This window comes from Lutjanus erythropterus, chromosome 8 (genome assembly GCF_056507025.1).
Source record: "Lutjanus erythropterus isolate fLutEry1 chromosome 8, fLutEry1.hap2, whole genome shotgun sequence".
Taxonomy (NCBI): domain Eukaryota; kingdom Metazoa; phylum Chordata; class Actinopteri; order Lutjaniformes; family Lutjanidae; genus Lutjanus; species Lutjanus erythropterus.
In genome coordinates this window covers 35,330,838-35,343,887 of record NC_139324.1, presented here as the reverse complement: position 1 = coordinate 35,343,887, position 13,050 = coordinate 35,330,838, and the positions used below count along the sequence as shown (strand labels likewise).

Here is a 13,050-nt window from a genome sequence, read left to right as displayed (position 1 = left end):
ATATTTCTTTCAAAGTTTAAAATATTGTTCTTAAAAATATTTTGTGGTATTTTTGTAAACTTTATTTAATATTTATTCATTAACAGGAACAATATTTATTGACATGGATTATTTATTCACATTGAATCTCTGTAAATACAGTTGTGATACAGTGATTACATTGCTCTTGTATGATTTATTAAAGTTTTGTTCAATTTGATTTGATATTTATTCACCTTTATTTTTAGGTTTTAGCAATTATATGGTAACTAAAAGCAGAAACTCAGCAAACAACAAGCTTTTATTTTTTCTCCAGATAGTACAATATTCAGCACTGACAGCATTTTCATTTTCAAAAAAAAGACAAAAAAAACCAGACAAACAAAACAAAAAAAGAGTTCAGTTGATGAAATAAATTAAAGCATGAGTCATGGAATAAAAAAAGCTTCAGATAAAAATGTTTAAATGTTACAGAAACAATATTATTTATATTTTCAGATTACATTGTTATTCTGACTGCATTTTTGTCAGCAGTGATGTTGAAAATAAGTGTAACTAACTATTGGTGGCCACCTTAAATAATCAGAGTAGTTGTATACAAATTATATTATCAGCAGGAGTTTCTCTTCAAAGAAACATGGTGTCAAAGTTGTAGCACGCACAGGAAATACTAGGCTATTTGACATTGGAGTTTAAGGCCTACAACATCAAGTGTGATGAATACTGCAAGTGAGTGACGTCCAGTTACCACGTCCACATGGCGTCCATGGTCGCAGGCTTTTCACTCATTCATTTGTTCATTGTTTTGATATGATCTGGCAAGAGATAAAAAGTTATTAAAAGTTATTTTTTTATTGAAATATGGTTGTGAGAAGTAACATCAGGAAATGGACGCAACACATTAGCTTTACTTGCAATTGGATCAAAAATAACTGAAAGATTTGTAGCATATATGACACAAAAGCCTTATTTGGATGGGATTGTTTCTGTGGGCCATGTCTAAAGGGACAGTTCACCCTGAAATCAAAAACGAAGGGCCAGGTTTTGGAGGTATCAGCTCTGCCTTCTTCACAGTATAATGGAACTAGATGGTTTGTGGCGCTGAAAGACCAAAAGAAGTGCTTTACAACAAAGAAATTACATGCACCAAGTGCTTCACATAAAAAAGACAGAATGGACATAAAAACAGGAATATAATGCCATAAAATAAGATGAAAAATAAAAACCCATGTGTAAAAATAAGAATGCATCATTATGTGGATAAAACCCACTTGATAATACTGGAAAACGTAAGATAAATAAAAATAAGGACAAAAGCAGAATGCATAACATAAGATGGAAAATAGAACTCACTCAGATAATAATAAACAGAGAGTGCATGGAATGAACAAAACTCACACCAAATCTATCTATATGGATAAATGACACCAGAGATAAGAGGAAAAAAAATGTATTTTTGGGTGAACTGTCCCTTCAGTATTACATGATTTTTCTTTTCAGTGCTCATATATCCTCCCATGACTTAAATCCCATCCAGAGAGACAATGAGACACAATCTACCACCACGGTCACTTTACAGACAACATTATGATACTTACTGTGCAATTTGTTCTGTGGGTATATATAAAAAACAGACATTTCTTAATATTGTCATTGACATTGAAATTCTAGGCACAGTTTTTTTGGTCCAGTATGACAGTTTTATTACTGAACAGATGTATTACCTTGTAGCCAGTCCAGCCCTTCCTGTAGGCCTTCTCCTTTGATGGCATTGCTGGCACTTTGAAATAAAAAAACAAAACAAAAACAAGGAGATGTGTAGGAGTTAATCTCCTTGTGGCACACGTTCACTTTCTCATGACTTTTCTTGGATCCTGGATGTTTAAATCTGTCTAGCTCTTAATCCACCTGCCTTCCATCTGTCTAATAAGTAAACAGGGTGGAAAACACACTTATATAAAAAGAGCCGTGGCTTTTGAATAACTGCTTGGTGTGGCGCATCCTAATAATATTTAACCCGAGTCAAGGAGGAAAGGACAAATTAGCGGACACTGGAAACAACCCAGGAAGTCACAAGTGAGTAAACAAGCCTGGTCGGTCTCTGTTTAAGACTTTAAGCTTTAACTCTAGAGGCACAAAATGTTGCAGATGGGGATGCGACAGATCAGCCAATTTAATCCAAGTGCACTTCACTTCACTCACGCTGTCTCTATAGGTGACAGGCCTTTTCCACCTCAGCCATTTTGACATGAAATAGTTGGGCAAACACAGATGTTGTGCTAACTGAGGTTCATCAGTAAGATTCATCATTACCCTATTAATTCATATCAATATGGCTGCTGTGAAAAAGGTCCATACTGTGGTCACAGAAACAGAAGAAATAATGAACCACCGTAAAAAAGAGCTGCAGCAAATATTAATTTAATCTCCACCTAGTTTTATAATCAGCTAATTAATAGCTGTGATTCGTTTCTTTTGAGATAAAATGTACAAAATCTCTGCTTTCAGCTTCTCAAATGTGAATATGTGAATAGTTTCTTTAGTCCTCAAAGACAGCAAGCCAAATATCTTTGTGTTGTAGACAAAACAAAACACTAGTTACGCTTTCTAACGTTTTTCTGACATCTTATGAACCAAACCTGTTGATTAATTGAGAATTAGATGCCACCTATCTGTAAATACTAGTCTGGGATGACAGGGTGCAACCTGTTTTTGCCAGATACTTTACCAGATGTGCCAGGGTTTGTCTTTGATGTTCTCCAAACTCAACATCTGTGAGACCTTGACAGTAGACATGGCGTCCCGCAGATCCATCTTGTTAGCAAAGAACAACACTGGTATCTTTTTGCAGCGGATATCTGGATAACAAGACAGACATGAAGACCAATTAGATAAAAAAAAGTGTCAGCAGAGAGTTTATAGTCAGTGTGGATCTTGAATATATTGGTATCACTTGACAATAAGATTACCTTTACAAATTATTTATAAATTAGGTTTGATTAGGTTGGAAACACTTTATAAATAATTAGTAACTAACACAGTTTACATACATCAATGTGGGCTCACTATTTGGCAAGATCCAGTTACTGCTTACTGCTAAAATCTTTGTAGTGATTTTTGTTACCATTTATAGCTGACAGAACGGGGGTTTATTTTAAAATGTGAAATGATGCATGCAGAGAATATCTTAGCGTATGAATCTGTTAACTGGACGTGCCAAAAGAAACTTATGACCATTAAGATATGCTGACTGTGGTTAAATGATAGTCACTTATTAACCAATAAAACAAGAAAAGAAAAAGTCTGAGGTCGAACAGTACACATAAATGTGGGCTCACTGTTTTTCAAGCAACAGGTTGCTGCTGCACTTTTTATATATAAATGATTTATAAGGGTAGTTTTATTATAAAGTGGCACCGAAACATTTAAGTGTGATAATTTCGTCAAATAATAATAATGATGGACAAAAAACGAGCAGAATTTTATGTAAACAAAGTTGACAACCAGTGACTTCCATTATTTTTCCATTGCGAAGGAGGTCGGTGAGAACTGTTTTCTGCTTCTGAAAGCCACAAAGAGTTTGAGAACTCTCTGATTTAGACAATAGGATACTCACAACTGAAACCCAGGACAGTGCTAACAGTGATGCTAATGCAAATAAAAATGCAAATACTCATTTAAACTGCATTACTTCCATTATATAATGAACCCTGAACCATGCCTGCTAATGTGTATTTTTTAATGAAATGCCACATATCAATTATACTTCTTACTAGAAAGACTAATTACAGTACCAGTACTGTGTTTTATATAATATATTGCAGGTGTTTTGTACCTTCATGATTGAGAAGAGTATCCAGCTCCTCTTTGGCAACAACCATTCTCAGTTTGTCACCGCTGTCAATGACAAATATGATGGCATGACTTTCTCTGAAGAGGACAAGAGAAGAAGTTAGAATTGACGCAGCGTCATGTTGGCGTAGCGTGATTTAACTTTAAGAGCTGATGATGATGATTGATGTGTTTCATACTTGTAGTAATGCTCCCATAGATTTCTATATCTGCTCTGCCCAGACATGTCAAAGACTGTAAAAGAGAGGCTGCATGCACGTAGAGAAACAGAGAAACATGTTAGAATGATACGTATCAGCCATTTTTAATTTCATGTCTGCAAACTAGTCAAAAACGAATAAATACGCATGAATAATATAAAAAATATAAACATAAATGTCTATAGGATTCTACCTTGAACTCTTGAACTTTTCAATGTTGAAGCCAATTGTTGGGACTATTTCTTGTGCCTGCGTCTGCATGCACACACACACACAAACACAAACACAAACACACAAAAACAGACAAGTAACAGCAAAAGTATGTCAACAAGGAGACAGTATGAGGAAAGTATGGTGTGGGCTTTACCTGACTAACATGTTTCCACTCTTCTGACAGTGGGCCTAAATGATTCGAATGCTGAAAACAAGCAATCAGTGAATGATTGCAGTGAAAATGGAGGAGATTTCGACAGGCCTTCTCACAAGATTTTGCATAACTTTGTGGAGCCACATGGCAGGACTACACACAGAACAGGTATTACATTTCACTGTAATGCTGTAAATTAAAGGGACAGTTCACCCCAAAATCAAAAACAGATATTTTCCCACTGGGCTGTATTACTATTTATCCATCTAGATTGTTTTGGCGTCAGTTGCGGAGTTCTGGAGCTGCAGAGACATCTGCCTTCTCTCCTATATAATGGAATTAGATGGCACTTGGCTTGTGGTGCTCGAAGAACCACGAAAGTCAACGTCTCTTTCGAGAAATCATGACCCAGTTGCTCAAGATAATCCAAAGCCCTTGTTGTGAGCAGATTCACGCACACTGTTAAAAAAAAAAGGTTGAGACAACTCAAATTTTCAGGCAACTTACTGTAATAGATTTTTGAGTGTTGAGCCCAACTCAAACTCTAAAGTCTTAAAATTAACTTCTTAAAATGTTGTCCATCTATAATATTTTAGTTTAGATAATTTACTTTTTGTCTTTAGATAAACTTGAATCTTTGAGTTTTACAAACTTGAAAAAAAAATGGCCACAGTGAGCTGTGAAACTTATTTGTCATTATTTGGGTGCCTGATATTAACCATCATTCACTTAGTGGGTTTGCTAAATAATTGTTGAAATGCAACATTTGGGTTTTTTCTAAAAGTCAAAGATTTAGGTTTACCTGACGAAGAAAAAGTAAATTCAACAGAAGATCAGATGTTGGTCAAACTTTTTCAAAACTTATGAGTTAAAGTTAGTGTGCAAGTTGTAGTAAGTTTCCCTGCACACACACACACACACACACACACACACACACACACACACACACACAGAGATAATATGTAGTAGAAAACATGGAACAAACAGACAGTGAGACACTTTAACATTAACATTTTATGTCCAAAAAGGAACAATTAGAATGAGTATTTTTTAAATGTATGTATTTGGTTCTTTGAGCACCAGAAGTCTAATTCCATTATATTTGAGAGAAGACAGACATCTCTGATATCTCCACACCAAAACTATCTAGATGGATAAATAGTACCACAGGCCAGGGGAATAATATGTCTTTTTGATTTTGGGGTGAACTGTCCCTTTAAGTATCAATATGTACCCACAATAAGACCCAGTTTCATGTACTTACATTAGAAGGTTTGAGTTGGTTGATGATGGTAGTTTTGCCGCTGTTGTCCAGACCCAAACACAAAACGTTGACCTCTTTCTTCCTGAGGCCGAGCCAGCCTGACAGTTTATCCAGCAGCCCCATTAGACCTGATTAACTCTACACTGTTAAAAAAAAAATTAACGCATCACCCCATAGATAGTCTGACTAGTGGAAATTAAAAAGACTAAATTTGCAAATTCTCACGGAAACAAACAATAAAGATAGACATAGCCGTGGGGAGTGTGTTCCAGGTTCTCGCTGTGAGTGGGCTCACAAGCTGAGAAGCCGCCTGGGCATCCCAGCTTGTGACAGGTAATCCTATTAGAGCGAATTAAGCTCTGTGAAACACCCGGTGACCCAATCGAGGAGTATGAAGCCTGCCAGCCCCCCATCCTACCTTACTTCGCCTTAATTGGAGCCACTATCAATCTGTTGAGCCAGTCTCTGCGTTTTACACTAATTCAGGCAATCTGTGATGGTGTTGTTGTTTACCTCACAGTGAGAAAGGACAAGCAAGGTCATAAATGTTGTAAAACTTGGTCATATTTAAGAGATAATGTACAGTGAGCTTCTCATTATTGCTTAATCATCCTGAAGGGGTTTATTTCATCATAATGATCTGCTCACTGTGCATTACCCCTCTTGTTACATGGTTACTTACCACCCACAAAAAGTCAATACTTTGACACAAATTTTTATTTTAAATTTAATTTATGGATTCAAAAATTATTATAGTGCTCCTCCAGAGTCTATGATCAGAACTGTGTCCATAGCAACGGTCTAATTTTCATAGCAACAGTCTGCTTATACAGAAAGACTTTAGAATGCTGTAACTGACCAATCAGAATTCAGTATGAAATAAAGCCATGTGATAAAAATTTATACATGTACACAGACAGGGTTGGGTCAGATTACTTTGAAATGTCATTAGCTACTGAATATAAATTGCATGACAAATTAAAAAAAATATATATATAATTGGTAATATAATCCATTGGATTACAAAAAATGTGAAAATATTGCACCTTATACTAAAAAATAGACAAAGTCACAGCAATCTGAGTTCTACAAATATTCTTTTTTTTCTCCTTAAACAGCTCAAAAAATGTAATACAGCACTGGTTATTATGAAAAAAAATAAATAAATAAATTTAAAATGCCATATTTTAAAGATATAATCAAAAGTGTAATCAAGTAATCCTAACTATAATCTAATTACACTAACTATACAATATGTGTTTCAAGTGCAATATGGGCTGATTATAGGAAAATTGCCCCCCCCCACAAAAAAAAAAAAAAAAATCATGTAAGTAATGTGAATTAATTTGTATTTAATATATTTTCATAATGATGAGGGGAATGTCACATGGCAGGTCTGGAGCTGGTCAGTGGTCCAACAGCTCCATCTTTTGGTCATCAGTCACGTGTACAACTTCATGAAAGCTGCCAGGTTGAGGAGTTGTGCAGGGTTGAGAAATAATGGATTACATGTAGTTGGGATTATGTAATCAAATTACAACGGGAAGTGACTATCAGCCCCAATTACATTTGAAAAATGTGTAATTAGTGTATAGTGACATCGTCACAGATTACTTGATTGCATTTTGGATTAGATCTTTAAAATATGTCAGTTTTCTCTTTTTCATGATATTGAATGATCTAAGTTTGTCTGACATAAGTTACTCCTCTCAGGTTACCAGTTTTGTTAATGATAACTTAAGTAATTGTTTTAATTGTGATTAATGAATAATGGAGTTTTTATTCATTTTTATTTACATGATGACGATGAATATTTTGAGTAAGTGCTTCTCTTGCATTACAAGAGCAAAGTTCCCAGCATCCCACATGCTGTAGAAAACAAACAGCACATCTGTAGTTTGTGCCAGTAACCTACTGTTTTGTAACCTGTAATCTGATCTAACCATCTGTAAGTACTGCATTGAAAATATTTTGAGATGTTTAAAGAGAAAAACAGAATATTTATAGAACTCAGTGGCTGCATCCATTTTTTGCATAAAGCAATATTTTCAATGTTTGATTTTAAAGTAATCCAAGATTATTCTGATTATATATTTTGTTAATGTGGTAGATTATGTTAAAAAATGTCAAATTAAAGAGACGAGTGTAACTCAGTTTGATTTGGTAAATTAAGTCATATTCACTAAAGCACTGGTTCCCAACCTTGGGGTGCCGATCCCCACTAGGGGTCACCAAAGTTTCAAAGGGGATTGCGAGGCTTTGATGATTTTAAGGGGTGTAAGAATATTATTAAAGATCTAAACTTCTGCAAAATCTTACCAGATAAGGGGAGTGAAGTCCTGAACACCAGCTATTTTCACAGAGCATTCACTCTCTGCTGAACAAGCCTCGTCCTGCACTAGTAAAACATGAAGTAAAATAACCAACAAGAGCTGAAAGAACGATGGCCAAGTGTCAGGATGAAAAAAAGCTGAATTTGTCAAAAAGGAAACCTATTAGGAAAACATAACTAAGACAGAGGATTGTACGGAAACTGCCTAAAAACACCAGGAAAACTAATCCCTGATGTAATATTGTCAGGAAATAATCTGTGTTTATCAGTTATTCTGTACTGTTATTGGTTTGCATTGAATATAATATGAAATATCCATGAAATATGTCACTTAGTCAGGGGTCGTTGGTTCACTCAGTGATAGAAAAGGGGTCCCTTAAGGAGAAAGGATCGGAACCACTTCACTGAAGACACTACTCCTGCAAGGTTTCTTTGATTTAGCACCGAAACGATTGACATTTCACAACCTGAAAGATATCAAGTTACATTTTTCCCTCTGAATGGATTCTGATTCATCCTCTTTGCTTGCCCGAGTTACAAATAAAAAAAAAACCCAAAATGAAATGAGCAGTCAACCACCAGAACTGTTCATCTTTATTTGCAAATAAATATTCGCTGTAACTGCCTCTTACAGTGTGCAAGATCTACAACATCTCTTTGGAAATTATAGAAAAATAAAATACAAGAATTATAAGTATACTTGTACTTTGTACAAAAGAACGTCCTAACATTGCTCAGCAGTAGAACATGCTAAACAAACAGCATCTGATATTCTCCATAATCTGTAGAGGGGTGGTGAACGTGAGCGTGTGTGTGTGTGTGTATAGGTGTGTTTGGATGTGTGCGTGCGTCTTTTCCACTCCGGAAGGCCTGGATGCATAATTGTGCTGTGACCGAAAGGCACAGATCTCTAGATCCAGATCGCCTTCGACATTAATCACCGAGCCCCAGTTTTATGAAAAAACCCACAGCTGCAGAGGGGCAGGTCGCTCTCTGGAATATGGAATACAACTCAAACTAATGGCTAGGTCCTGTGACTGCGCGGATACTTATGAACTACTCTGAAGTGTTTCTGTCTTGCATGGTTAACGGACTGTAAGGCATTCTGTGTGTGTATGCCGGTGTGTGTGTGTGTGTGTGTGTGTGTGAGTGTGTGCGTGTGTGTTACTGTTGAATGACACACGATGAGTTATGATGCTGCTGTTTATGTTCGTTCTCTCTCCGCCCTCCAGAAAGTCATTTGCCAGTCCCTCCAGGATTTTGGGATAGTTGTGGCCCAACTTTTATAAAAAATTGTGATGCATGTTGCAATCTTTTTAGCTGTTTTTTTTGCAAAGAAATCGACCCTTTGCTAAGCCCTGCCCTCCCTAGTTACTGTTACGTGTCAAGCTTTTAATAGTTGCACTGCTCATATGCAGTATTTTTAATATCGGTGGCAGATTTAATGTTGACACTGGGAGAAACTCAGTCTTTGATTCCACAGAGAGGTAAACTGAAGCAGCCTCTTATTTCTAGCTGACTCTTGCTAGCAGATTTCATGAGTGTAGCTGTAAGCTAATGCTAATACCTAAACTCCTCGAGTCAGCTGAAAAGTCCATCTCCAGCTGATTTTTTTCATGTTTCCATCTGACATATTTTAGAATGAGAACCCTGTAAAAGGATCTGACATATGTAAAGTTATTTAACAACTGTGTGTATGATACAGTGTTAATGCAAACAGGCTGAGGCTAAACGTGCATCCTGGCAAACACTGGTTGAATGCAGAAATACACTCATTAATGTGGGAAAAGGAAGCCCAGGGATTAGATTAGTGCAGTGGACCTTGAGACAGTCACCCAGTCAGACCAACCGGACCACAGTCAGGAAGAGAAATCAGAGGTAAACTAACCCGGTTTAGACCCGGTCTAAGAGAGCTAGCATGCACACCGCTTCAACATGTAGAGAAATGCTAAGCTTGACAGGCCTGCGGCGCTCTAGTTATTGTTGCTAACCTATGATTGGACAGTTGCTATTCACAGGAGGGGCTTAGCAAAGGGCAATTGCAAAAAGTTGTGATTGCAATTTTTTGGTATAATCCATTAATAATCAGAGGCAACTTGTTCCTGTGAGAATAAAACCACAGTCTGTTCTGAGTGTTCCAAGTAACCTTACCAAAAAGGCTCAGGATTACAAAAATTCTAACAAAATATGCTTTATTTGTAAATGAAGAAGTGCACCACCCTTAAAGAAAGAAGCTCAAACTCAGTCAGAACAGCAAACACAAAATTATAAACTATTAAAGTGCACAAAGCATTGATAAATGTTAATAACAATGACAAAAAAAAAAAAAAAATGAAGATATGAACAAACTCTCAAACTTTCAAACAAACATCAAAATTGAGTCAATTCATCGAGATGTACATGTATGATGATGGTGCGGGTGACTGCTATGATCGGTGGAACTTGGTCAAATTTGCAGAAAAGTTGTGGCGATTTGACACAATTGCAAGGTTGTGCAGAATTCACAGGGATTGGTTGAATTTGCATGAAAAAGTAAACTAAAAACAACTTCCTGGAGGGACTGATTCACTCTCTCTGCCGCTCTGTCAACTCTGTCCTGATCACACAAAACTTTTTTAGCTACTTCTGCTGCCTCCAACTCAACTAACTAGTTCTATTCATATACCCAACTCAACTAGTTATAATCTGCAGCACAGCCTATTCACTTGGAGAATGAAGAAAAATGTTGATTTCAATGGCAAACATCTGACAACTTGACATCATCTACTGCAGAACCCACAGTTTTCCATTTCAGACTATGTACACTGGTTTCCCACACTGCCACAACCCGTAGCTTTGCACCGTCCAGTGGATTTTCCTGCTCTGACATCTTGGATCAACTTTGTCCCAGAGGTGCAGTCCACTGCCTATTTTAGTGTGTGTGCAGGCAAAAAGAAACAATGAGTGTGTATGACTGCTAACTCTGAAGAACCATATAAGTCCATGTTAAGTTTCCAGACCATTTGAAACATCTCCTATCTATATCTAAAGTTTGTGAACATTCATATGTTAAGACAGTGGAGATTGTGTACTTTCAGGCAATGTTTAACATTCGCAATCCAAAAAAGTCAGGCTCGTCACATGACTGTGAGTACACTGGTTACTAAAAACTGTCAGAATAGACTTGTATGGTTGTTCATATGAAGGCAACGGATCCAGTTCTGCGAGCTTAGCGCGTGACAGTAAAAACAGGTGGATGGTGTTGTGTGAGCCTCGTGTTTCCATGTCAACAAGAGGTCTCTCATTGCACGATTCCTTATCTCTCTCTGAGATACTGAGGTGACTGCATAATACTGTATTGCTGATTTGGATAAAAATCTTAAATAAATAAAACATCTTAATTAAATAAGATCCAGATTTACTAGGGCTTTCACATACAGGACTGCACATATATAGATATTAGGTTATGATAATAATTATCGATTAATTGTCTATACACTTTTAAACATTCAAGAAATCTCCATAGCTTGCTTCTCGCGTCGTTCTTCAAGTATTAGCGTACCAGATTCTCTGGAGAGAGGGTAAACTAAAGCAATGCAAATAAACCTTCATGATAAATTATCAAACTGCAAAAATTAAAAATATTGAAGTTTTTTTTGTTTTTTTTTGTTTTTCAAAAGACAAAATTTTTTGATTGCACACCTGATAGCAGCTACATGAGCACACGACTCGGAGCGAGAAAAGAACAACAACCGAAAATAAGAGTCAGAAGATTCAGTAGATTACGTTTGCAAATCTACATCTCTAGATATTGTTGCTCCACACACAAAGTACTGCTGCTGCAACAAGGCATTACATTCCCCTAAAGTGAGGGCCTGGGCCAGTCTGCAAAGTCTGGAATCGTCTGGCACAACCAGGTATTCTGGGTAAGGGGTGTATAGTAGGAAAACGTCTGTTACTACTGGATGTGAGGGAGACCAGGGGGCAGTCCGCCGTGGTAGTCTGTCCAATGACCTCCTGTATGAAGGGTTCAGACTCAGGCACAGGCTGTAGACTGTCTATCCAACGGTCTAAACTTCACTTCCGTCCGGTCCATCTATCTGTCTGTCCCAGGCTGTGTTAAAGGGTGTCCTCATACATGGAAACCCTTCTCCTGTTCGTGCAGTAGCTGAAGGCGGAGGGTCTGTACGCTGCTGATGATCCGCCTCTGGTGGCCGATCAGTTCCACCCCAAGGCGCCTCACATCTCTAGGCCGAGAGCGGGAACACAAACACACGCAAACACACACACACACAAAACACTTTAACTTGTGAGGACTTTTTATTGACTTCATTCATTGCCTTGTTTTCTCTGAGGAGACCCTCTGAGTAGGAGACGTTTACACTGGTAAAAGTTAGTCAGTACTTTTTTCTTTTTCAAATTTGTACACTAAAGATTATGAAAGAAATTGTTTTCCTTGTTTTAAGTATCAATTATAGATGTTGCAACTGTCTCAAAATCGATTTGCTTTTTTTTTTGATTGTTTGTACACCCTGTGGTTTAGTGTAGTCAGTTGTTATTTCACACTGTGAACTTCATGCTGGATCTTTCAGAGGATTTCATTTGCACATACAGCTGTTTAAACAGGTGCGCATTATAGAACATCTAGTCTGTATGTAAGAAAATTCACTTTATGAGATAAAACTGAATCAATTAAACAGTCATCTTCGCAATTTAGTGTTACACTTACATAAAGTTTGGGAGCTTGTGAGAAACAGAATGAAAGAATCAAAGCAACGGAGGCTGAAATATCCTGACTTTTAGTCCCTTGTATGAGTCACTTCCCAAAACCCATAATGCAACTAGATAACATCTTTCATTTGACCCTCCCTGCCTGATAAGAACTGCCTAAAAACTTGGTATTTAATCCGGGGATCGTACCTTATTTCCTGCATCACTCAGAGTGTTGTGTGCCTGATGTGTGTTCTTGTTGGTTCGCATTGTGTCGTCTCTTCACTTTTTGGTTAAGCTAGCAAATCCACAACCTAAAAGGCTGTTTATTAACCCAGTTTTTGTCTTAACAGATGTGTTCAATGCA

General features: G+C 37.1%; 2 protein-coding genes across 5 annotated transcripts in view; both read right to left on the bottom strand.

Annotated features, from left to right (window-relative positions):
• Nucleotides 1-448: 448 nt before the first annotated feature.
• On the bottom strand, nt 449-5,926 carry LOC146323133 (ADP-ribosylation factor-like protein 6). 4 transcript variants are annotated; one of them, XM_084724118.1, is made up of 9 exons: nt 5,663-5,925; nt 4,399-4,449; nt 4,225-4,286; nt 4,011-4,079; nt 3,815-3,909; nt 2,708-2,837; nt 1,704-1,759; nt 1,578-1,590; nt 449-794 (listed from the first exon to the last, which is right to left on the bottom strand). In XM_084724118.1, exons 1-9 carry the CDS (start codon nt 5,783-5,785, stop codon nt 761-763), a joined length of 633 nt encoding a protein of 210 aa, XP_084580244.1. In that variant the 5' UTR covers nt 5,786-5,925; the 3' UTR covers nt 449-760. The 4 variants fall into 4 exon arrangements, with proteins under 4 accessions (XP_084580244.1, XP_084580246.1, XP_084580245.1 ...); XM_084724120.1 differs by lacking the exon at nt 4,399-4,449 and having other exon boundaries at nt 5,663-5,926; XM_084724119.1 differs by lacking the exon at nt 1,578-1,590 and having other exon boundaries at nt 5,663-5,924.
• Nucleotides 5,927-10,361: 4,435 nt separating this feature from the next.
• The window catches only part of epha6 (eph receptor A6), a 263,546-nt gene continuing 260,857 nt past the window's right edge, over nt 10,362-13,050 (bottom strand). The window contains exon 17 of the mRNA XM_084725380.1: nt 10,362-12,220. Coding sequence (XP_084581506.1) covers nt 12,106-12,220 — 115 coding nt within the window. The 3' untranslated portion in view covers nt 10,362-12,105. The remainder of the gene's footprint in view (nt 12,221-13,050) is intronic.

What these genes read in the sequence shown, in the direction of transcription:
- LOC146323133 (XM_084724118.1), bottom strand. Translation starts at nt 5,785, where the DNA reads ATGGGGCTGCTGGATAAACTGTCAGGCTGGCTCGGCCTCAGGAAGAAA. An exon ending in ACCAACTCAAACCTTCTAAT is followed by an intron (nt 4,450 to 5,662) that starts GTAAGTACATGA and finishes GCTTGTTTTCAG; the next exon opens with CATTCGAATCATTTAGGCCC. An exon ending in CTATGGGAGCATTACTACAA is followed by an intron (nt 3,910 to 4,010) that starts GTATGAAACACA and finishes TGTCCTCTTCAG; the next exon opens with AGAAAGTCATGCCATCATAT.